The sequence below is a fragment of the Cetorhinus maximus genome, chromosome 18, assembly GCF_964194155.1.
Source record: "Cetorhinus maximus chromosome 18, sCetMax3.hap1.1, whole genome shotgun sequence".
Classification (NCBI taxonomy): Eukaryota; Metazoa; Chordata; class Chondrichthyes; order Lamniformes; family Cetorhinidae; genus Cetorhinus; species Cetorhinus maximus.
This window is the reverse complement of record NC_135896.1, coordinates 12254575-12279878: the sequence shown is the minus strand read 5'-3', so window position 1 is coordinate 12279878 and position 25304 is coordinate 12254575. Positions and strand designations below refer to the sequence as shown.

Below are 25304 nucleotides of genomic sequence, written 5' to 3'. Positions count from 1 at the left end.
TATGGACTGCAGTGGCTCACTACTACCTTGAGGGAAATTGAGGATGGACAATAAATGCTGGCCTTGCCAGCAATGCCCACGTCCCAAGAACAAATACATGTAAAAAGGTTGCTCAGTCTCTTTTGCTGAAAACCTGTTGGAGACCACACTGTGCGCGCCCCCCCCCCCGCCAGTTTCTCCACACTCTTCAGGATGTTCACCAGAAGTCCACTTGGTTTCTCTGTGGTCAAATCAACGCTTCACCACACTCCTGCAATTGTACATCAGTTCTCCAACATATGTCTTGTTTAAGTTACATGCTTTTTGAAACACTAACATTTGAGCCATAAACAATTTTTTTAAAAACAGGAAAGAAGATTTTATGCACATTTTAAATTTTTAATTTCATGATTTTTCTGACGCATATATTTTGGGATACCAATGTAATAAACTGTTGCTTGGTTCTTTTATTTTGACATTATATCTGGTAATATAACTTCTTTAGTCAACTGATGATCTGATAAGCTGCTGATGTGGCTTAATTTGGGCTCAACAGGAGCCTGGGTGATAAAAGTAGGATTGTAGTTCTCATCTTGAGTGCTGTGAAGGAAATAATGTTTAAGTCAGACTTTTGAACTGAGACAGACAAACTCAAAACTATGTTGAAACAAAAATAAGCCATTAAAATTGTACAGATCTCAACTTCCTAAATTGCTTCTTTTCTGTTCCAACTTCCCTGCCTAGAATCTGTTCATTTATTTCTCGAAATTAATATGATATAGGACTCAATGTGGTGTAATGATCTCCATTAATGTATTACTTTGATTTGTGAAAGCAATTATTTTTGTATGCTGAACTTCCAAACTCAATGGTGGCATTGAGCAGAGGTCAACCCTCGTCTGCTACCCAGGTATTAATGTCTTTGGTTGAGTCATTGAGGTGTTGCAGAAGAGTTAAGAAATGGTAGGAATTTTCTTAATTTAGATAAGTACTATACTGGCTACCTATGATGCTTCCATTACAGTAGGAAGTGTTGGTTCACCTTTCAATGTGTTGTGATTCACTCCCACCTTGAAGCCCATTCCCCAGTGTAATATACATCAGAAAATAATTGAAGTGGGCTAGTCAGTAGGGAACAACATTTACCCTCACATTTGTGAAAAATTTTTAAACTGTACATTATCACAACACTAACTATTCCCTGATATTGCATTAGAAGAAAAACGTTGGGGATTAATGGGTTATTCGGTGCATCTGATAAAGGGCCCCACTGTGACAGTTGTCAAATGTTTTTCTTGTGGATGTTGATTGGCCAACTGTGCAGCTTCTATATTTTCTGTTTTTCTATGCTGGTCAGTTCTTTGATTTTCAGTTTTCAAAATTTCTCCTCCAGTAAATACTGGAGCATGGATGGGGATTGGTGGAATTCTAGGTTTGTTCCTGCCATTACTTGTACTATACCTGATTGCCAGCTTCATTTGTGCTTCCCAAAGAAGGTAAAGTGAGGATCAAATCAGAGGGGCAGTTTTTATCCTGTTCCCACTCCCCCATGCTGTAGTAGTTTTGGAGCAGTACGCTTTCAACAACAAATGCCCTGCATCTTGGGGAAGCAAAAAAGGAAAGAGGAAATACTTTGTTTTTCAAAGTTAGAGGCTTCCCTACCACTTCCCCTCCCTCCCCCCAAAAAAACCCCAGTAATGTACCCAACCACCTTCAAGATAATACAACCATTTTCATTATGAGTCAAGGTTCACCCTCTGGTAATGATAGGCCATCTGGTAGGTGAAAGACGGAAAAATGCATCTCCTACATGTGGGTATCCTCAAACATTTGTGACCCTGCATTCCACCATAATGTGCGGCAACTCTTAATTATAATGCTCATGGCAATATAGAATTAAATCACATTTTCCACATGGCTGTTGGAGAATAAAATTAAACCATTTGGTTTGTAATGCACTTGTTATCTTTCAGGGTCTGATCCTTACCTTGCTTTTTCTGGTTCCTTTGTAGACACTACATTCTCAGCAAGTTGTTTCCTCTTTGGACTACAAGTAAATGAGAAACTCAAAATGATTTACGGGCTTGTTATCTGCAGAACATTGAATTCTATCCTATTGAATAAGCAGGCACTCCACAAAGCAAATGTAAAATTGTTTATCAGAACATGCCACTTCCTATTTTTGCAGGGGTGGGAATGGAGTCGGGTTGGGGTTCATGCATACTCATTAGCTGCCTCCACTGAAGTGGGATTTTGGTAGGTCAGGAGTGTGAAACATGACGTGCAGATTACACCAGGTAAGAATTGGACTGAACTTGGTGGATTCGTTTGGATAGCCAGGGTATCCCCTTAAAGAGGTGAGGTAAGGTACGCCTTTGGATCTAGTGCCAGGACACCTTCAGAGAGGTAAGGTGCCCTCTGGGATTGTTAAAAGTAGGCAAAAATGTGCGTAAGAAGTGTACAAACTCATTACTGTCAAGCTTTTGGAATGGTCAACAGACCAGTCAAAACTGTCTAAAGCACCTGTCAAAGGGACCTGTCAGAACTGTCAAGAGGATCTGTCAAAGGGAACCATAAGGACATTTTAAGAACTTGACCTATAAACTTAAAAAAAAACACATCTGGAGTGCTAAAAATTGCTTGCAATGGGTATGGGGCAAAGGTATATAGGGGCGTAGGTTTGACACAGAGTATGGGATTGGGTACAAGGGCATAGTTTGACATGGAGGGTGTGGGGATCCATGGGGATGGGTACAGAGCATAGGATTGACATGCAATATATTTGGGTGGGGTGGGGGTGCAGGGTTGACATGGTAGGCATGGGTACAACTTCTAATCCAGCCTACCCCCTGATCGAAAATTCCAACGTTTGGGCCTTTTTTTTTCCCCCAGATCGGGGAAGAAAGGTCCCAACACTGCACAGCTGACCTGGGATTGAAAATCCAGGCCCTTGTCTTTGCAAGAACGTGTGATTTGTTGGCAAAAATGGAAGAGTGAAGTAATAAAATCTTAATTTCTGTGTAATAATAGATGTTTTCCTCACTAGAGAGCAGCATTTTAGGCAGATGTGAGGAAATTCTTTTTCAGTTTACTTTTGTACCCATTACCCTTCAGCATCCAGTGACATATGGAGCTGGTGACCTAACTATAAATGTTAGCTTCCTCTCTCTTTACAAAGTAATGGCTACCTACTCCTACAGCTGGACATAGGGCATTATGTATATGTCAACACATTATTACAACTTTATTCAGGTATTACAATGAAGTTACTGTTTGGGAACAGTAAATTTCCCAATAGCAACCAACAATGTCACCTGTCAGAAAATATACCTAAATTTTATACAAACTTTTAATTTAGATGGGCAATAAATGCTGGCCTTGACTGCAGCACTTACATCCCAAGAAAACAAAAAAACAAAAGGTTGCTTTGTCCTGGAAGATGTTGAGCTTCTTGAATATTGTTACAGCTGTACCTTTTCAGATCATTGAAGCATGTTCCATCACACACCTGGTTTGTACCTTCGTAGATGGTGGAAAGGATTTTGGGGAGTCAGGCGAGCTACTTGCCACAAAATACACATCTGACCTGCTGTATCTGCCACAGCATTTATGTGCAGTAAATTTGTACAAAATGTTGATGGTGTGGGACTTGGTAACAGTCATGCCCACTGAAGAGGTTCTCTCCTGTTTGGAGGTGGTAATTGCCTGGCACTTGTGTGTTGCTCAGTATTACATGCCATTTAACAGACAAGCCTGGATATTGTCCAGGTCTGGCTATATATATATGCATAGACCTCGTCAACATTTGACCGATTATGAGGACATAAACCAGGACATATTGTCAATATATAAAGAGTGGACCTTAATGAATATGCAGAGTCTAAGCCTGATAATGCAAAGGTTTTTTTTACAGTGAGAATTTTAATTATCCAATAGTTCAATTAAGCACCATGAATATAGCAAATTGGGAATTTTAGTGCTAAAACATGGAATTCAGATAATTTGAATACATAACTATTAAAGAGTGGGCTGTATTAGGTATTTTATTTTCTAAATAATAAGATATGTTCCTAGTAAAAACTGAGCAAAATGACAAGCAAATGAAATAGACAGGGGAAGTGAAGGCAGGTACAATTTGAAGTGGAATATTCAGAGGACTGTGGCATTCGCTTTAGTACAAAATATGATGTTACCATACAGGCCACCTCTTCTGAGCATTGTAGCTGAATCTGATGTTCTGAAGTTCATGATCAAAGTATCACCTTTCAATTCAACATACCTGTTTGTTTTCAATCCATTCATCTTCGCAAACAGCAGACGCAGGACTTTTTCTTTCTGCTCCCAAGTTAAGTCAGAGATATTCACTTTTCCAATCTGAGTGCTTAAAAGATCATGTAGTTTTATTTAGGAATAAAAATAACAGAGGTTTAGGGCAAGATGCTGTTTGTAAGAAGCAAACGACACAGCGATGTAAATTAACAAGCAAGTTTTGTAGATATATAACTCGCGCCGTATCTCTAACCCCTGAATTCATTGGCCAATTCACACATTATGAAGGACATGCATTTCTGAATATGGACAAGTTTGGGAATTGCAAGTACATGTTTCCACTATATGACAGCTTTGTTACAGTCTATGTGGCATCACGCAAAGTAAAATAAGATTAAGAAATTGACATACCACTTATCGGCGTCTTCCATATCTTGGTACACACAGTTTGTGCTATGCTCGCTTTTGTTAAAGGTCCTGATTTTGGGATAATCCTCTTTACCAGTACTTGCCTTCAGCATTAATTTCTGGTATGCGATTTGGGCCGCCTGCTTGTAGTGAGCCCGACTATGGAAGACCTGCTGCCTCACTTCATCTAAGGCTTGCAGAAAAAACAGTTCCACTTCAGTGCGCTGGTCCAGGATGTTTTTGGCAAGCTTCTTCACCCGGTTCATCTCTCTGTCTTTCAACTTAATCACTGCTTGCAGCCTTGCAATCTCTACCTTGCCAGTTGCCATTTTAATTTCAGTTTCTTGTTTGATCTCCTGCTTTTCTGCCTCAAACTCCGATGCCATGTGTCCCAGTGCTTTCTCCAGGTTCTCCACTTTCCTTTTAAGCTCATTGATCATTTTTCTCTGCTGCCTCGAGTTTGACACTTTTTCTTTCACTAATAGGTCATTAGTTTCCTGGAATAAGAAACAAGTTATTTTAATGTCAATTGATTGTGACCCTTATAAAAACATATATATAGAAACATGTAAGCACTAGAAAGGATGCAACAGTAAAGGCAAAAAATTATGAGGTAAGATTAGAGAAATTTAAGCTCGACAGTATGGAAAAAAACTCAGGTCAGGGTGACTTTATTAAGGTAGACAAAATATTAAATGGTACAGACAAAATAGCTTTCAAAAGGTTGCTTGAAATTCAGCCAGGAAGTGTAGCCATGGTGATACAACTTTAAATAAGAAATATTTTAAAACAGATATTAGGAAAAATATTTTTATTTTTATGTTAAATGTATGTATGGAATGTATAGGATACTAATGGGAAAAAGTTTGGAATGCTTAAAATGTTAAGCTGTCATGGTAAATTCAGGGAAACGTTGAGCTTGCATAATTAAAAAGCCTTTCCTCACCTTGTTCCTTATGCTTTAATGCTTGCTTCACCAATGAGCTCAGTGTGTAAAGCCAGGACCACTGCTTTATGGTGTCTCCAGAAGTAAAATTGTATTTTCATCATGTTAGATTCTAGGACTTTTCTCAATTCCATCCATTCTCAGAAGTGTGAGAACCAGTGGCCTTGCACAAAACCATTCACTGGTTCTATTTGATGCTATCATATTAGGTCACTTTGTACTGCTAAAATTATAGAACCTGTCATGAAACTATAATAATTTTCATAATATTATTGTGATTTATTGTAAAGGTAGGTTAATAATGGGGTTTGGATTAGTTTTTCTGTGTGTGGGGTGGATTTAATAGAATTAGAGACAGCTAGTCTGGAGCTTTTGAGTGATCAAAAGGGAAGCTAGGTTTGAAATGCTAAATACGTAAACATGGCTGAAGTCTTAGAACGTGAGGTGTGAGGAACATTTGCATTTTTAGATAAACCAGAGTAGTGAATTTCAAAGAGATGGTAACGTGTTACACCTAGCCATAAGAAGTTAAGCCAAACAGTGTGTTTATCTTTCCCAAAGATTACTGATGATATGAGTACTATGAAAGATTTATTTTATGGAAAAAGTAAAGTTGCAAAGACATATTGGAACAACAGAATTTACATTAAAAAAGGAGAAACATGTATAAAGGAGATGAGGTTATGTGTAAGGGAGAAGGCATTCTAAAATCTAACAAGTGTGAAAAGCCTCCAGCCTGTATGTATCAAGTTGCTGTCTACAGGAACCGAAGCTAAGAAAACTCACTGTGAACATCACTGTCCAGGATATTATGTGCTTTACCTGGGTCTGTTGAAATCTATTTTGTTTTACTGTTGCCCATAACGGAGGTGTAACTGGGACTCAGATTAATTAAGGGAGTTAGGAGTTATTATAGTAGCAATTGTAAACCCATGTATATGCTTAAAATCTTTTCTTCTATTAATAAATGTTTAATTTAGTTTTGTAAAAAACCTCAAACTCAGTGGACTTATTAGTATTGAATTCAAGGCACGTGTTTCAAAATAAAAATACAAATTGCAAAGCTGTTCTGGCAGCTGTTTCAAGTTTCCCCCTGGGATTTGAGCAGCTCAGCATTTATCATCCGCTGTGCCATAACAGTCCCACTAAGGTAACTGGACTTTTGTTCTAATTTGTTTTCACACCTACTCTCCTGAAGATGTTGTCAATGCCAGAACGTGGCAGCGACACTAACAGCCAAATTCACTGGCGGGTGGTGGGGTTGGGGCAGGGGTCATCAGAACCAAGCCTGGTCCTGTTTTTAATTGAGATCCAGCAATGGTTACTGACATAGATCTGAGCATAAACCCTTGCTGACTTTCTACCTGGCTAGCTTAGAGGTGCTGAAACGAATTGCAGTACCCTTACCAATGTCCCATTAAAAGTAGAGGCCTTTTGGTCTGTATAGCTTAGTTCCAATAAAGGGGCTTTTTAAAATTTCTGCTAAGTATGATCAGGTAACCACACTCCTAATAATTGATAAGGATGTTGAGAGATCAACTTGGAAAATTTTTCCACTCCCTAGCACCAATATTTGTCATATTAATAAGCATGAATATTCAACAATACCAAATGCTTTTAAAAATACCATTCTTGGATCAAAACCACCAGGAAGCAATGCAGTGGGGAATACACTTTCCCCAAACTAGCTTCTCTTCAAAATGAAGACCTGTGAAAAATCCTATTCCTACCTTCAATATGTGTTTGTATTTTGACTGAGACTGAAATTAAGATAATAGAGGAGAGCATTGCAGGACCAAATTCAATCACCTAATTTCAGTCTAGATCTCCAACCTTGCAGCTATGACCCCTTTCTAAATTTGAAAAGTTCCCATTGGTTCTGCTTAAGAGTTGAGTTTTACAAAAAGCAGATGCTTCGCTTAGTCTTCAATGAATGCAATACCTTTTCACTCGCAAGCTGTGTGCTCTTCTCTTTTAAAATCTTCTGAGACTTCTTCATTTGTTCTTCATCTATCTTATAGATCTTCACCATCTCATGTAGCCTTATGTTTTCTTTAAAGACACAACGAGTTCTTTCATTAAGACTCCTGTGGAATGAGGGAGCAGGATTTGAATAACTAAATAATTAGAACTGCTGCTCATAGGCAATAGGCCCAACAAGTTTGTACTGGTGACTTTCTACATACCTAGTCTAATCAAATTCTTCTGCTCATTGCCCATACCTTACCATATTCCTTTTTATCAAGCAACCTTTTTTTAAAAAAATGATGTCTGTTTCAAAAATAGCTTTATTAAATGTTTATCCAGAGCTAGAGCTAGACGGAAGCAATATTTAGTTAACACAAATTAAGGCCTCTAACAATTCAATAGGATCTACCCTGCAGCACAGAAACTGGCATAAGCTTCTGCAAATAGGTTGTTTAGGAGAATGCAGTGAAACAATTGCTGGACAGTGGTGTTTCAATGTATTACAACACAAGGAAAACGCTGAATTGAGCTTGTGATGATTCATCATCTGTCCTGGACACAATAATGCCTCACATGATGGAAAAAGCAGAAGTGACCAGTTGCCTTTGTCTCCAAGATGTCAACCAGAAGTGAATACAAAATAGGCCTGAAAAGGAGGTACTTGTCGTCATGTTTGGAGTGAATAAATTACTGATCACTAGATATTGGACCTCAAAGTAAATTGTCCCTAACTTTCCTGCCCTGAGGATATAACACTAGGCCTTAATTTTTTCAGCACAGAATTGAGTACCTTACATGCAATGGCTGATGCTCACTCAAGATTACACAAAAAAACAAACTTTCACAGAAGCGCTGTGGGAGGTATCGTCTTTTGGATGTGACGTTAAACCTGCCTGGTCTTTCAAATGGATGTAAAATGGCACTCTTAACCAGGCCAATACTTATCTCTCAGCCTTAAAACAGATTATCTGCTTATTAGCTCATTGTTGTTTGTGGGATTTTGTTGGATGCATTTTGGCTGCCATGATTCCTACATTGCAACAGTGGCTGTACCAGAAGTACTTAATTGGCTATAAAGTGGTGAAAGGTGCTATTAAAGTTCGAGTCTTTCTTTGTACCAGGAATAAGAATAGCAAAAGCACCTTATTAGTGGGTTCAGTGTCCCCTTCGTTTTCTCTCTAGTGTCAGAGCTTCCAAAATCCAAATTGATGCCTTAAAATGCATAAGCTATTCAAATGATGTCACGGGCTCATTAAGGCATTTAGTCACATCCACAGATTGTTTAGCAAAATTCCATTATAACCATTAATTGCTATTACTAAATAAAACTTCATCCACGCAGAAAATTTACCAAGATCTGGGAGCACTGTGGTTAAAAACTTACATTATAGCTTCAGTGTGAGCCTGCTCAGTCAGCTGAGTTAGACTCTGCTCAGCCTCCCTCTCCAGTCGCACCTAAAAGTTTTTTAAAAAGTCACATAATCATGGACACTTCATTTAAGCTTAAAGCTTGCCATTAGTTGCTTTTTAACAAACAATTATGATGCAGTGTGATAAAGAAATCTCTTGATTTCCTTGAATGTAAAATTCTCTGCCACTTTTGCAGCAGGGTGATTCATTTTCAAAAGGCAATTAGAAAGTTGCTTTAAAAAGAGGACCATTATAAATAGGAAAGCTCATATGGAGAAAATCACTGTCACAGATTGGATGGGTCTGCTTCTGTGCTGTAATATTCCATGGCTGTATGATCATTTTTCTTTAATGACCTTTAGCATCAACTTTAAGCAAGTCAGTTGAGCCCAAAAGTGTGAGGCTTCATCAGTAGAGCTACAGCCAGTATCCTTGGTATCAAAAACAGAAGATGCAAGAAACACACAATTGGGTGTCAGCATTTTAAAAGAGAAAAAACAGATGAACGTTTCAGGTCAAAATCCTTTATTCGACCAATCTGGTACAAGGACCTAACCCTGAAATTCAACCTGTCTCAGCCTTTTCAGATACTGACAGGCCTGCTGCATATTCTCAGCATTTTCTCATGTTGTTTCCATTATCCAGTATCTGTTGTAAATCTTCACACAGTGAAGGAATGGTTTCAACAGTACATGTGTTATTTCAGCTCCCTTGCACTACAAGGCTCAGTAGCCCCTCCACGTCCATAATCTTTGCTTAAAATCCCATAAAGGAATAGATAAGTTGCTAAAGTTTTATCTTTCTATTTAATTTTAAAACATTTTATATTCTTCTCCTTGTTTCACATTCTGCTTGCAGCGTGCACTGTTCCTAACCAACAGCCTTATACACCCAGGTTCTTATAAGTGTAATTTATTATCTATTAAAAGAGGCAACGTGACTCACTGTTGATCTTCCCCTCTCCATCTCCCCTCCTAGCCCTGAAGTCCTATCTGGAAGACTCTGGTCTTTGTTTTGGCCTCAGAAGTCACTATGCTAGGACACGAGGGAAGGAGAGAATGGAAAAGTATACATCCTATTGCTTCACAAGCACTATTTATCACCAGCAACTCTGTACCTTACTGTTAAACACTTTACTGAATCCCATCAAGATATATGTGAGGCTCAAATAAATTAGTTTCAAAGTAGCTTCTTGGCTCCTGTTCACATACCTTTTCTTCAAAAAACTTGCTTTCCAGTTGCCTCAGTGATTCTTTATGTTCTTTGTTTGCTGTGTCCATCATGTCCTTTATCTGAGAGAAGAAAAGAAAAAGAAGTATGAGGAAACATTTCTTTTATTGTCTGTCTCCCTTTTATCACCCATGAAATTTGCATCCCTTTATCCGGCATCTTTTCCAAGTGATGGCACACTTTGGATGAGACATTAAACCAAGATTCCATCTGCCTTCTCAGGTAGATGTAACAGATCCCAAGGCACTATTTTGAAGAAGAACAGGGGAATTCTCCTCAGTGTCCTGGTCAATATTTATCCCAAGCACAATCACTAAAATTAATCATCTGGTCATTTATCTCATTGCTGTTTGTGGTAATTGATTGCACAAATTGGCTGATGCGTTATCTACCTTACAAAAATGACTACATTTCAAAAGCAATCCACTAGCTATAAAGCTCTTTGGACCATCCTGAGATTGAAATGTGCAACAGAGATGAAAGTCTTACGGGGAAACAACTGTTCACTCAGCATCTTCCCACAGCTGTTTATCTGAGAGTGGGGGCAACGCCCTTCTGAGGTGCATGTATACAGGTATGACATCGAAAATCCAGCACCCTTGTTAATGGGACCATGCTGGATTTTGGATTTCCCCAATTTTTGGACATCCAACCTGTACAGTGCCCCGACACTAGATCAGCATGCCATTTCAATAATGTCAGGTTACTTAAATTGCTTTACTCAAATTGATTTGTTTTTTTTGTGAACAGTAATGGTTGATGATACCCTCAAGATACCCCCAATGTACCACAGCATGTCAATTACCGGTTTATTAGCATGGCTGCTCCTATTCAGGTATGGGCAAGCAATTTTCAAGCAGACATAAACCAGCATGTCAATTACCAGCTCGTTAGCATAGCTGCTCCTGTTCAAGTCTGGGCGAGCAATTTTCAAGCAGACATAAACCAGTGTGCAATAGTTCAAACAGTAAAGTTCTCTACCACCAAAATGTCCAGTTTCCAGACAATTCTGGTTTTCCGACAGTTGGATTTTGGGTATTGTACCCATATTCTGATACCTCCACCTGAAATTGCTCAGTTAGAATGGAAAAGCAGGAGCATAGAGTTCAACCCCGTTGCTGGGTCAAAATCCTAGAATTCCCTTTTTAATAGCACTGTGGGTGTTCCTACAACACATGGACTGTAACAGTTCAAGAATCGGGACACCGTCACCTTCTCAAGGGCAATCAGGGTTGGGCAATAAATGCTGGCCTAGCCAGCGATGCCCACATCCCATGAACGAATGAAAAAAATACATGAATGAAATATCATAAATGGCAGCTGCAATTAGTTGGGAAAGATTGAGGGGATTTTTTTAATGCCTTAAATAAAGTTTACACTTAACAAAAGCTACAAACTATTATTTAACCAGAGCAAACAAATTTTCCCAGCACCTCCAATTTTCTCTCCTTACCCTGCTCTTGTCTGTAGTTGGCAACTCATACTTCGCAAGGGCAATTGGAAATGGGCAACAAATGCTGGCTTTGTCAGTGATGTTCACGTCCCAGGAATGACTAAACAAAATGTTCTGTTGCATTGTAGTCCTGCCACACCTTTACAATGTCATTGTACCATTCTCTATATATTATCATGGAAGGCAAGTCCAATCTAAAGAGGGGATGAAGATGAGGCTCGAGGGGCTGACTGGTCTACTTCTCACTATATGCCTACTATATCTAATAGAACAATAATCAATTAAAGCACATAAATACTATGCGGCCATAATGTCTGCTCCAACTCTATGGAAACACTCAAGGTGACAGTGCAAGGGTGGAAAAAGCTATTGCAAGAAGTATGATTGCTGCTCTGGGACTAGTAAGAGTGCGACTGAACAAGAACAGTGTTACAGAGGAGAGCCATTGGAAGTGGACGGGTGCTCAATCTGCTTGAATGACTCAAAGAAGTGAAGGAGGACAAAGTGGGAGAGCTTAACAGTCATAGAGGGTGCTGTTGGTTAACATGGCCAGTGAAATCTGGGTTCTATTGCTAAGGTTGAAAAGGTTCAGTGCGAGCAGTGGGCATGGAGCTGGGTGTCCATGACACATCTGAGAACCTTAAAAGAAAGGCAAGCTGAAAAAAAAATCTCCTGAGTGTACAGGAGTGGGTGTTAACAGAAGTCATGAAGGGTGGATGGTTGGAACTAGGGAAAAGGGAGTTACTGACAATATCTGTGAGCATTCGGCAAGAGAGGTAGTTGTGCAGTGAGCAGATCTCCTGCCTATCATTTTAGCCACAGCTGGTGGATGGGAAGAGAGAATAGGAATAAATGTCAGGAAAAAACAGAGTATTTAAATCGAGCAAAAAGAAATCAAAAATATTTGCATTCATATTATAACTTTCAAATTGAAACTTCTCATATCAATTCACATAAACGAAATGCTTTTTGCATTCCAATGGCAATTATTAATGGCCTGTGAACAGCTTACACAGTCACCATCAGCAGAAAAATGGCATAGGGCAGGGCAAATGTGAACGATGGTTCTACTACAAATATAATTTACCCCATAAGGTAATAATTATCAAGCTGTCTAAATTATTTTATTTTTAGTGTTTTTACTTTAACATTGAATTATTAATTTCAATTGTATCAACACAGAGGTGGCAGCTGGTTGACATTTAACTATTGATCTTGCTTCAGTATATACATGTACATAAATAAACAAGGAAATCTAAACAGACTCACATCATCCAATTCATTTTCCAGGAAAACTTGTTTCTTCCTAAACTCCTTGACCCTGTTCAGTTCGTCTTGGATCAGCTGTATTTCTTTTGTCTTTTGCCACATTTTGTTTTGCAGTTGTTCCATCTGTTGAGTGTGGGTTTCAACCTGTAGGAAGATGACGATGTGAGAGCAAGCTAATCCACTTATTGCTGTGGATGTCTTCACAGATGGTGCACTGCACTCCTTTTAAATGTAGGGTTTTTTTCCACATAACAATGGATCCAATTATATTCACCTGAAAATCCCAGGTGTCAGATGGAGTAATAGAGTCATTACAGCACAGAAGGAGGTCATTCAGCACATCAAACCATGCTGATCTGTCAGTCACTCCCATTCCCCCACTCCATCCCCATAGCCCTGCACGTTTATTTCCTGCAAGTGCCCACCTAATTTCCTTTTGAAATCATCGATTGTCTCCACTTCCCACCACCCTTGTCGGCATCGAGTTCCAGGTCATTACCACTCTCTGAGTTAAACGTTCTTTCTCAGATCCCCCTGCAACTCTTGCCCAAAACCTAAGATCTATATCCCCTAGTTCTTATACGATCAGGTAATGGGAACAACTTTCTTTGTCCACCTTATCTAAAGCTGTCATAATCTTATACACCTCTATCACGTCCATCATCTTCATTGTTTGCTACACCTCCGAGTTTAATATCATAGGCAAACTTTGAAATTTTACTCTGTACCCCAATATCCAAGTAATTTATATATATCAAACAAGCAACAGTCCTATCACTGGCCCTTGGAGAATAGCACTGTTTACTTTCCTCATTTATCATTGTTTTCTATCCATCCTGTCGTTTCCTACATTACAACAATTACTTCAAAAGTACTTTATTTGCTGTGGAGTGCTTTGAGACATCCGGTGGTCTTGAAAAGCGATACATAAATGCAAGTCTTTTTCTTTTTTCAAGTCTTTTTTTCTATTCAAGCTGACAATGACCATCCTATTCCATGACCTTCAATTTTATTAATAAAAATATATATGTATATATTGGACATTTGTCCAGATGACAGGGCAGATCGTTAAATTTGTCAGGTGGGTTATCCAAAGCCATTTTGCCTCCAGCTTCTTGAAACTGTCATTAGCATTTTGTGCCAGAAAGCCCCTCTGTTAATCAGAATATTACAACTTCGTTTTATAATGTGGGATTAGTGAGAATACATCAACACAACTTCATATGTAGGTGCAGTGCCCTTCCTTTTATTACTCTCAAAAAATTGATTTAATTGAATCAGAGAATGATACAGCACAGGAGACCATTCAGCTCATTGTGACAGTGCTGGCTCTTTCGTAGAGCTATCCAATTAATCCCCTGCTCTTTTCCCATAGCTCTTTAAATTTTTCCCTTTGAATATTTATCCAGTTATTTTTCGAGTGTTGTTATTACATATGCTTCCACCACCCTTTCTCACAGTGCATTCCAAAACACAATAAATCACTGTGTTAAAAAAAGTTTCCTCTTGTCACCTCTGATCCCTCTGCCAATCTGTGTCCTCTGGTTACTGAACCTCCTACGACTGGAAACAGTTTCTCCTACTTACCTTATCAAAACCATTCATGACTTTGAATACCTCTATCAAATATCTTCTCAGCCTTCTCTGCTCTAAGAAGAATGACCCCAGCTTCTCTAGTCTCTCCACATAACTCAAATCCCTCATCCCTTGATCTATTCTAGTAAATCTCCTTTCTAGTAAATCTCCTCTGCACCCTCTCCCAGGTCTTGAAATCCTTCCTAAAGTGTGGTACCCAGAATTGGCTACCATTCTCCAAAACCAGTGCTTTCCTTGAACAAGCCCTGTAATTACTGCTGTAACTGGAAAACTTACCATTTTTTTATTGTCCTCAATTGCTTGTTGCTTTTGGTCCACTATTTGCTGTTGCAGTTTGCTGATCTGTAAAATACAAAAATCTTTCAATCACATTGACAAAATTCAACTATTTTAGACCACTGGCAAATTTCAACAAGTCTTCAATTTTCATTCCCTTCTTGCAGACACGTTCTTCCAAATGGCAAGGCACAGAATTTGCCATGTTAATTTACGAACACCTTAGCCATCTTGCCACCAAGATTACTTGAACTAATCAAAGTAAAGTAAAGCAAAGTAAAAAAGAATATTTAGGAACATAGGAATAGGGCTAGACTATTCAGTCCTTGGAGCCTACTCTGTCATTCAACTAAATTATGGCTAAACCTCTCCTGAGCTCCATTTACTTACCTTTGTCCCATATCCCTTGAATCCCTTACCTTACGATAATCTATCAATTCCCAGTTTTGAAAGCCTCATTTGTCCTATTTAAGGAGAGAGTTCCAGATTAACTCTAGCCTTTGCGTGAAAAAAATGTATCCTGATTTCATTCCTTTATAGCCTCATCCCTAATTTTAAGATTATGTGCCTTTGTTCTTGATTCCTCCTCCTCTTTCAGGTACCATGCCCTATAAGGGTGTTGGTAACCATGTACTTTCATTGGATTGATCCATGATTATGCTTGGCAAAGTACTGCAGTTGTTTGCCATCGCCTTCTGTAGTGTGGCTGACCAGGAAACTCTCCCACTCTTACCTTTACCACCTGCCATCAGGCATATTGGAAGGATTTATAGGTTGATAATCAACCTGTTTGGCCACATTATGAACACACCTTCCATGGCCATCAAGTCCTGAAGTAGGACTTGAACCTCAAGCTTCTGGCCCAGAGATAGGGATGCTAACACTGACAAGACTTCCCTGTTCTTAATTCATCCACTGGTTAAAAAAAAGTTTTTTGCTTCTACCCCATCAAATCCTTTTAACATTGTAAATACCTTGATCATAACACTCAAGGGAATACAGGCCACAATTATGCAGCCTGTTCTCATCATTTAACCTTCTAAACCCCAGTATCATTCTGATGAAACTGCACTGACCTCCTTCAAGGTCAATTTGTTGTCCCTGTGGTGTGGTGCCCAGAATTGAACACAGTATTCCAAATGTGGTCTGACTAAGGCTCTGTACAATGTAAGCATGATTTGCAGCTCTATTAAGATAAAAGTCCATAGTCCATTAGTCTTTTTGATTGCTTTTTGTCCATTTCACATATTTCTCTAGTTTTCTTTCTATCTCTCCTCATGCCCTCTCCAACCTCATCTAGTCTGACCATCCAACTTCTCTTCATGGCTCCCATGTTAACTGATATTGTTAACAGTTCTCCCTCCTCAGGTACTAATTCCTCCCCCCCACTCCCCCCCATCCATTAAACTTATCATCATCACCACTCTCCTCAAAGAACCAACATTCTTGAAAACTACACCCCATCTCCAACCTCTCTTTCCTTTCCAAAGTCCTTGAACATGTCGTCACCTCTCAAATGTATGCCTATCTTTCTCAGGATTCCAGGTTTAAATCCTGAGTCCCAGAACATTAGCCTAGGCCTCTGGATTGTCGAAAGACATTACCCACTATGCCACCATCTCCCCTCTCAATTTTCTCACTAAACATTCTTCATCATATAGAATTATTTACCCCAGTTTATCTGGCTTGATTTATCCAATGGGAATTCCTATCTATCAATTCCATGAACATTTTTTCTTATAACTGTCAACTTTATGCAGATACCCAAAGTCTGCCCATTATCTTCAAGGCACAAGTCAGGAGTGTGATGGAATACTCTCCACTTGCCTGGATGAGTGCAGCTTCTACAACACTCAAGAAGCTCGACACCGTTCAGGACAAAGTAGCCGGATTGATATGCACCCCATTCACCACCTTAAACATTCACTCCCTCCACCACTGACACACAACAACAGCAGTGAACACCATCTATAAGATACACTGCAGCAACTCACCGAGGCTCCTTCAACAGCACCTTTCAACCCAAGACCTCTGCCACCTAGAAAGACAATGGTAGCAGACACATGGGAACATTACCACCTGCAAGTTATCATCCAAGCCACATACCATGCTGACTTGGAAATATACCGCTGTTCCTTCACTTTCGCTGAATCAAAATCCTGGGACTCCCTTCCTAATAGCACTGTGAGTGTACCTGCATCAGATGGACTTCAGGGGTTCAAGAAGGCAGCTCACAGTCTCAAAGGCAATTGGGGATGGGCAACAAAAGCTGGCCTTACCAGCAACACTCATGTCCCATGAAAGAATTTTAAAAAATTTTTGCTTATGAGTTGATGTCATGTTGAAAGTTCTTGTTCTTATTAATAATATATAACTATGGTACTAGATCGAGAGGAGAACTTCAGTAAAACCCAATTTTCTTTGAAAACATTAAATGACACAATTATTAGTTGATCAAGTGGTGAACATTTGATGCTCCAGTGACTTAACCACTTAATGTTACCATGCCAGTTAACATCTGTAGTTCTCCACATAATAAATTCCCGATCTGGACAAAGCCGTCTATGATATGCACTAAGCAATGGCTTGGCCTATCCTCATAGGGACCTTCCATAGGGGATCCCTCCAGGTTACTCTTGCAGTGCCCACCTATCAAATAGCCTTAATGTATGCCAAAAAGCAGAACCTTTTAGTTGACAAAATGGCCAAGCATCACAGAGAATGTGATGGGGGTGGGGAGAAGATTAAAGATTTTAAATAAAATTAAGTTTAAAAAATTCAAGAAAACATCCAAACATCCAAGATTATTACCATTGCCTCTTTCTCCAAGTCCTGTTTCTTTAAATATGAAATCACTTCTATGGCGTCCTTCTCCATTTGAAACCGATCGTTCATTAAAGTTTCATTGGTCCTGGCAAGCGTTCGAGCTGTGTCACGGTACTGTACTCGCGACCTCTCAAGTGTATTCAGTCTTGATTCCCACAAAGCAGCATTTGCTATTGCCTTCTCTGCATCTGATTCCATGGTAATTTTTGAATCACCCTTTTCATCTTTATTTCCTTTTCTTAAGAGATAAACAAACATTTTTGTAAAAGCACTCCATCCAGCCGGTGATCCCCGCCTCCCTGCACCCTCAGCCATCAGCCACAGCTGTGGCTGCTGGCTGTCTTGCGGTGGGGCTGTTCCTCCACAATGACCGCCTGCCAGCTGTGGCCTTATGTAAAAATTTAAAAAGAGCTTCCACCTTGAGGCATCCTCTCTCTCTGATAGTGGGTCTGCTGATTTGTCGGTGCTGGAGGTGGTTCTCCCAGGATGAGTATAAGTTTACAGTTTTTCAAGCTTGATTCATTTTTGGGCCACAGGGTGGTGGTTAAAGATAAAAAAATCCAGGGTCAGGACCCAAAAATTCACCCAATATCAGGGTCCTGACCCCAGAACAAAAATTCAGCCTGTTAGCTGTTTCTTTCCCTACAAGTACTGACTGACCTGCTGTATAGTTCCAACATTTTCTGTTTTTATCTAGATTTCCAGCATCTGCATTATTTTGCTTTTTTTAATAGCATGAAGGCTGCCCCATTTGAAGTAATGGGGCAGAATTTTCTGCCTGTCGGGCGGGCGGGCCTGACCCAATCTCCAGCGGGCAGGGAGCCAATCCCCGCCAGCGAAGCGGGCTGCACCGCCATTTTATGTGGGCGGGCCAATTAAGGCCCGCCCAGCTTGACGTCCGGTGGGAAGCGCTATGCACTTCCTGTGCAGGCAGGGGGAATTGCCTAAAAGCAAGAGTGCACTCTTTCGCGCATGCGCACTAAAGAGCGCACATGTCCCTGAGGCAAAGTGTAGCCTCAGGGAGATCGCTTCCATTTTGAACAATATTAAAAATAGAAAAAAAAATTCCCTAACATGTCCCCCTCATGTGACAATGTCACATGAGATGGAACATGTTCATAATTTACAGATTAACTTTATTAAAATTTTTAACAGCCTGCATGAAACCTCATTCCGCCTGTGGATGAGGTTTCATGTTTTCTCTATTTGCTGCCGGGGCTCATGGCCTGCCCGCCAACCTTAAGGTTGGATGGGCAGGTCCTTTAATTGTTTAAATGATCCTGTCAATGGCCTCAATTGGCCATTGACAGGTCGGCAGGCCCGCAGCTGATTATGCTGCGCCCCCGCCTTCCTGAAAATTTAAATGGGGCGGGATGACGTCGGGGGTTCTGCCCGACATCATCCCACATCGGCGAGCGGGCCCCACCCCCTGCTCGCTGACAGCAAAATTCTGCCCATGGAGTTTTATGTCATAAATAAGTGAGGTTTTTTTTCTAGCTAGTTTCTTTCCTTCCTCTCTGAAGTACTCATACAGGGTGCAACTCTCTGATACCCCATCCAAATTCACATTCCTTATGTGTGAGCCTAAATCACAGAATTTTGACAAGCTAGTTAATCCTGGAGGGCATTCTAGTTAAGCCCATGACCAACACCTACATGCAAATTTTACCAGGAAGGAAAAGGTTGATGGTACACTCTACAGGCTGTTACACTGTCTTTGGCCAGCAATTATGATCTTTCTAAATTATTTCTCCCCCCCCACATTATTCCCCTTCCTTCCTGATAGAATCAACTCACGCTGGAGCCTGGGTTGAGTGCCTTAAATAACCTCATCCAAGTGCTCACAGCTATTATTGGCTATGATATCATCAATGAAGGAATAGGAGCAGTTCTCCAGTTTTTCATATAGGAAATATACATGGCAAAGGGAGAAAACCTTAGTGAAATAAAAGGGCATGAAACAAATTTCTAAAGAAAAAGAAATTAAATGTTATCCCCATTATGATACATTAAATTAATACAATAAAAAGCATTGTCCATTAGACTACAGAAAAACAGCCAACTGTGTCATTGTAATTTGCATCATGCCACCTTTAAATTTGTTACTATGATGGGATCAAATGACTATGATGCAGTGAGCCAACAGAAGATGTTTAGTTGCTTGACATAGGATTAGTGGAATAATAATGTGGCCGCACAGGTAACTTAAACTGGTAGGATAACTTGACCTTCCTTGTATCGTATGCTATGTTCCTACAGTACATCATCTTTTTAACAATAACAACACAATTTACTCTTAGTCTTTCAAGTAAATATGAAAGATTAACAATACTACTCTTTCTAACAGAACTAATCTGACAAAGAATCACATCCCAAATGTCAGCATGTTTTATTTTCTCTATACAGATGCTGACCAACATGCTACCTACTCCCAGGTATTTGTTTCAGCATTTGCAGGGTGGTGGTTTTGTTCAATTATACTTCATCATCATAGCCCCGTCCCGCACTAATAATCCTTTTTTTTAAATGATGGTCTCAAGACTTCCTCGTGAAAAATAGTTTTGAGTGCAGAGAACCACAAGCAAACGCAAGAGTAGGAAAGGGAAAACTTTTAAAATTAGCTTTAGAGCTGTACAAAGTTAATCTAGAAAATAGAAGCGAAGGCAGATTACCCTTTGCCCTTTTTCTTCGGCATGGTGACTTGCAGTGAGCTTCAGAGTTGCTGTGCTGTGAGGATTTCTGCTGTGGAGAGTCCCCAGTCCCTCCACACTGGGAAATAAAACACTTCTGTTTGTTGCCCCAGGATACGGCCTACACAATACTGGGCTGATGTAGAACGCAAGGGGGGAGATTGCCTCTCTAAAGCCTGTGAGGTGATCCTCAGGGATTCTCAGCACAATTTTACCCTCTTCTTTTAGTGGCTATGAGACGGAGCCACTTTAATGATTCCTTTCCTCCCTCTTCTTGTTTTGACTACATTTGAGTTTCTTGAGGTGGTCACAGTTGGAAGAAACCTCGGTCCAACTGCTATTTCTCTGACAAGTAATTCACCTTAGCCCTATTTTGTTTTTTTTTGTGTTTGGCTACGCGCGCGCACACGCACACACAAAAAAAAAGTTTTTTCCCATTGATTGATAAATAGGGGAGCCTATGCCTTCGGTGCGCGTCCGCCGAATGAGAGGCCCGTCGCCATGGAAACGGAGGCCGGGAGGCGCATGCGTCAAGTCGGGGTGACGTTTACGCGCGTGACGCGAACACTTTCGGCAGCAGGGTGGGCAGGGGGCGGGAGGCGGAGGCCGGGGCAGCGTCGGTATTTCCCTCCCCGCCCCCTCCGTGGGGAAAGATGAGAGGAGTTTTAGTCAGAGGTGAGTGTTCGAGTCTTGCTGCCGATCTGTGTGGCGTTCAGTGCCGTGGTGGTGGATTGGGTGGACGGGGCTGTTGGTGAGAGCTCCCCCCCCTTGTCACTATAGAGTTGACGCCGTGACTGGTCTGGAAGTTTCTGTCAGGAGAGGAGAGGAGGACGCTCGCCTCCCACAGCCACAAGTGTCAGGGGCTCCTTATTATACCCGCGCCTGCCTGCCTGACTGTGTGTGTGTGTGTGTCACACAAATCCTGACCAGGCTGCTGACCCCTCTCTGAGGTTTGGTTCCTCTTGTCGCTTTCCTCATTTAGTTTGAAGTTTGCTGCTGTTTGCAGCTTATCTCACGCTCAGACCTCAGCAAAACTCCCTGCCGCCCTTCGGTTCTGGCTTTTATTGTGGGGGAGGAGGAGGAGGAGGAATGGACGACAAGCTTCCAACCGGGGGTTTGGGAGCCTGAATTTAAAGTTGCCAGCAGAGAAGAGGAAGGTGGAAGTTAGATTTTTAAAGAATGTGCAGAAGATTGGTGATGCCCTCCATGTCTTGAGATCTTGATAAAGGGGAGAGGAGTGGGAGAGTCTTTTCAAAGCTTTCATCAGCTGCTGTCTAATCTGATGGTGTGTAGAAGAATGGGAAGGAGGTCCCTGTGGGTCGTTGCTCACTCACTCAGTCAGAAGTTATTTATAATATGAAAATATGAACATTTTGATCCTGTGAAAGTATTTAAGGTTTTTCTTTCTCCCTGATTATTGACAGTTCTGGGTGGGATATGCACCCAAAAATCTAAATGCCATTTTTAAAAAACTTGATGTATCTTTCATGATGGTGATGTTCTCTGAATTTATTTTTCTTTATATAAATATCCTTTATTTGCATGTATAAACAGTGCAACAGAGCTTGCCAGGTAATTCAATGATGATAACTTATGCTGGTGGTGCTTTTCACCCACAATGTGAGTGGATCATAGGGGCAGCGTAACTGTGCCTGTCTTCATTTTGATGTTCAAAATTATTCCATAAGATCACTTAACAAACATTGGAAGGGACTATAAGTTGTTTATTAACCAAACCTCTACTCTCAGCCGCTGTGTGGGCTAAAATCGGATAACTCAGCACAAACCGTCAGACAAATCTGGGATCTTTTTGGAATATACGGATCAGTACCATACTGCATTTACAAACTGAGGCGTTGGGAAAGCTCTGATGTTATGTTGGTGGTTCTTTATTTATTTTAACGGTATTATGTTTATTTTTAACTTCTACAGATGACGAGTGAATCCCTTCCACCAATTTAATTGCTCTTTTTCCCCGCTCTCTCTGTCTGCAAGTTTTCTTGAGTGAGTGACATGATTTTGACCATGTATGTCTGTCACTCATCTAACTGTGTTGTAGAAACATGGAACAGTACAACACAAAATGAAGTCATTTTATCCTGTAGCTATTGTTCATGTGATGTGAGACAAGGAATGTTGGGAGAACAGAAGACTAGGAGAGTTCAATAGCAGCTTGGGACTGATCAGAGAATGTTAATGCATATGTTCTCTAGGGTGGTTAAATGTTTAGAAGGGATATGCTCCCAAAAATCTAAGTGTCATTCCCATGTGATGGAAGGAGCTTGATGGGTCTGGTGGCCATCTCTTATGATGTTTCTGTGTTTTCTTTCAGCTAAAGTTATTTTGAAGATAAGCAATGCAATTGACCTCCTCGCCATTTATAACTTAAAAGGTGTAGGTTTGATCTTCTCTTTGTGCTGTTAACTGATCTCGGTCATGGCAGCACTAGGATAAGCTGCCACACCTCTGAACTAGCAAAAGTTCACAAACTACTAAAAATCAGTCAGAACTCCAGGTCGCAATTGCTACGCAGTGATCTCTGCTGAAAACTAGTTATGTCTAAGCAGTGGGTGAAAATGAGATCTAGACCTGCATTGATGTCGCTAATGATTTAGTCTCTTGTTAATACTCACTGTCTAAGGCTACTTGCTTCAGAAAATGAGGGGAAAGGTTTTTTTTTTGGAAGTACTAAAGGATATTCCTGACAATGGGAACCCTCTTCATCTCCATTGTGTTTAGCTGTGACTTTTATTGATGCTGTGCAGTTGTTCTTTGTTTTATTTTTTAAATTGCTTCTTAAAACTCTCCCAATGATTTTGAGTAAATGAAATTAGTCCAACATGAAAGAAAAAGAAAGAATGCATTTTTGTAGCGCCTATTACAACCTTGAGACTCCAAAATGCATTACAGTTAATGATGATTTTTGAATTTCACTGTTATAATGTGGGAAATGCAGCAGCCAATTTGCACACAGCAAACTCCCACAAACAGCAATATGATAACGATCAAAAGTGATATTGGTTTGAGGGATAAATATTGGTCAGGACACCAGGATGTACTCCCCTTCAAAGTAGTGCCATGGGATCTTTTGCATCCACCCGAGACAGCAGAAGGAGCCTCGGTTTAATGAATGTTCCTAAAAAACACTTCCAAAAAATGCAGCTCTCCCTCAGTACTGCACTGGATTTTTGGCATGGATTTTTGTGCTCGTCTCTGGAGTGGGACTTGAACACACACAACCTTCTGACTCCCAAGGTGAGAGTGCTACCAACCAAACCATAGCTGGAACTTAATATGTCACTTAGTTGTACAGAGCAGAAAGGTTGCAAGTTTGGCACAAAGTCACTGCCAATTTAGCTGATCCCTGGGAGGACACTACTGTGTCCACAGGCTAGGAAGGGGAAATCTAGGAATGGTATCTATTACTGATTGCTATCTAGTAAGATCTGTTGGAAGTGATGGCAGAATTGGGGTTCCCAGTTATTCCCACCAAAGTTGAATAGCCCAACTATCATAAACAAAAACAAAAATAAAAATACCTGGAAAAACTCAGCAGGTCTGGCAGCATCTGCGGAGAGGAATACAGTTAACGTTTCGAGTCCATATGACTCTTCAACAGAACTAAGGAAAAATAGAAGAGAGGTGAAATATAAGCTGGTTTAAGGGGAGGGTGGGACAAGTAGAGCTGGATAGAGGCCCAGTGAGAGGTGGAGATTGCCAAAAGATGTCATGAACAAAAGGACAAAGAGGTGTTGACGGTGATATTAGCTAAGAAATGTGCTAATAGGTGACATTAGGGCAGAAAGCAGGACGAGCAAGGTACAGATAGCCCTAGTGGGGGTTGGGTGGGGGGAAGGGATCGAAATAGGCTAAAAGGTAGAAATAAAACAATGGATGGAAATACATTTAAAAATAATGGAAATAGGTGGGAAAAGAAAAATCTATATAAATTATTGGAAAAAAGGGGGATCGGAAAGGGGGTGGGGTTGGAGGAGAGAGTTCATGATCTAAAGTTGTTGAACTCAATATTCACTAGTAACGGGCCTAGTCAGAAGATGAGGTGCTGTTCCTCCAGTTTGCGTTGAGCTTCACTAGAACATTGCAGCATGCCAAGGACGGACATGTGGGCATGAGAGCAGGGTGGAGTGTTGAAATGGCAAGCGACAGGGAGGTCTGGGTTATGCTTGCGGACAGACCGAAGGTGTTCCGCAAAGCGGTCACCCAGTCTGCATTTGGTCTCTCCAATGTAGAGGAAACCGCATTGGGAGCAGCGAATGCAGTAGATTAAATTGAGGGAAGTGCACGTGAAATACTGCTTCACTTGAAAGGAGTGTTTGGGCCCTTGGACAGTGAGGAGAGGGGAAGTAAAGGGGCAGGTGTTGCACCTCCTGCGGTTGCATGGGAAGGTGCCATGGGAGGAGGTTGAGGTGTATGGGGTTATGGAGGAGTGGACCAGGGTGTCCCGGAGGGAACGATTCCTGCAGAATGCTGCCGGGGGCGGGGGGTGTGGGGGGGTGAAGGGAAGATGTGTTTGGTGGTGGCATCATGCTGGAGTTGGTGGAAATGATCCTTTGAATGCAGAGGCTGATGGGGTGATAAGTGAGGACAAGGGGGACCCTATCATGGTTCTGGGAGGGAGAGGAAGGTGTTAGGGCGGATGCGCGCGAGATGGGCCTGACACGGTTGAGGGCCCTGTCAACCACCGTGGGTGGAAAACCTCGGTTAAGGAAGAAGGAAGACATGTCAGAGGAACTGTTTATGAAAGTGGCATCATCAGAACAGATGCGACGGAGGTGAAGGAACTGAGAGAATGGGATGGAGTCCTTACAGGAAGCGGGGTGTGAGGAGCTGTAGTCGAGGTAGCTGTGTAGCCCAACTATCATCATTGTTCAGAGTTGCCCAATGGAAGTATTCAAGCTGCTGCCATTGTGTTCAGGAAGGAGTAGTAAATGAGAGAAGGTTAAAGCAGCATTGCTTGCCAAAG

At 40.9% G+C, this 25304-nt stretch overlaps 2 protein-coding genes across 5 annotated transcripts in view; one reads left to right on the top strand and one right to left on the bottom strand.

Annotated features, from left to right (window-relative positions):
- Window positions 1-322: 322 nt before the first annotated feature.
- Window positions 323-20756, bottom strand: LOC144692940 (basal body-orientation factor 1-like). Of its 4 annotated transcripts, XM_078562107.1 has the most exons (12): window positions 18442-18553; window positions 18291-18410; window positions 17616-17868; window positions 14805-14870; window positions 12933-13076; window positions 10192-10272; window positions 8955-9025; window positions 7545-7689; window positions 4660-5153; window positions 4259-4360; window positions 1967-2026; window positions 323-579 (listed from the first exon to the last, which is right to left on the bottom strand). In XM_078562107.1, the coding sequence occupies exons 2-12, from the start codon at window positions 18308-18310 to the stop codon at window positions 447-449; spliced, it is 1569 nt and encodes a 522-aa protein (XP_078418233.1). In that variant the 5' UTR covers window positions 18311-18410; window positions 18442-18553; the 3' UTR covers window positions 323-446. The 4 variants fall into 4 exon arrangements, with proteins under 4 accessions (XP_078418233.1, XP_078418231.1, XP_078418232.1 ...); XM_078562105.1 differs by lacking the exons at window positions 18291-18410; window positions 18442-18553 and adding an exon at window positions 20303-20756; XM_078562106.1 differs by having other exon boundaries at window positions 18291-18442.
- A 207-nt stretch (window positions 20757-20963) lies between these two features.
- Window positions 20964-25304, top strand: part of entpd5a (ectonucleoside triphosphate diphosphohydrolase 5a) — a 37613-nt gene continuing 33272 nt past the window's right edge. Inside the window, exon 1 of the mRNA XM_078562111.1 lies at window positions 20964-20995. The gene's annotated coding sequence lies outside the window, so the exon portion shown is untranslated. The remainder of the gene's footprint in view (window positions 20996-25304) is intronic.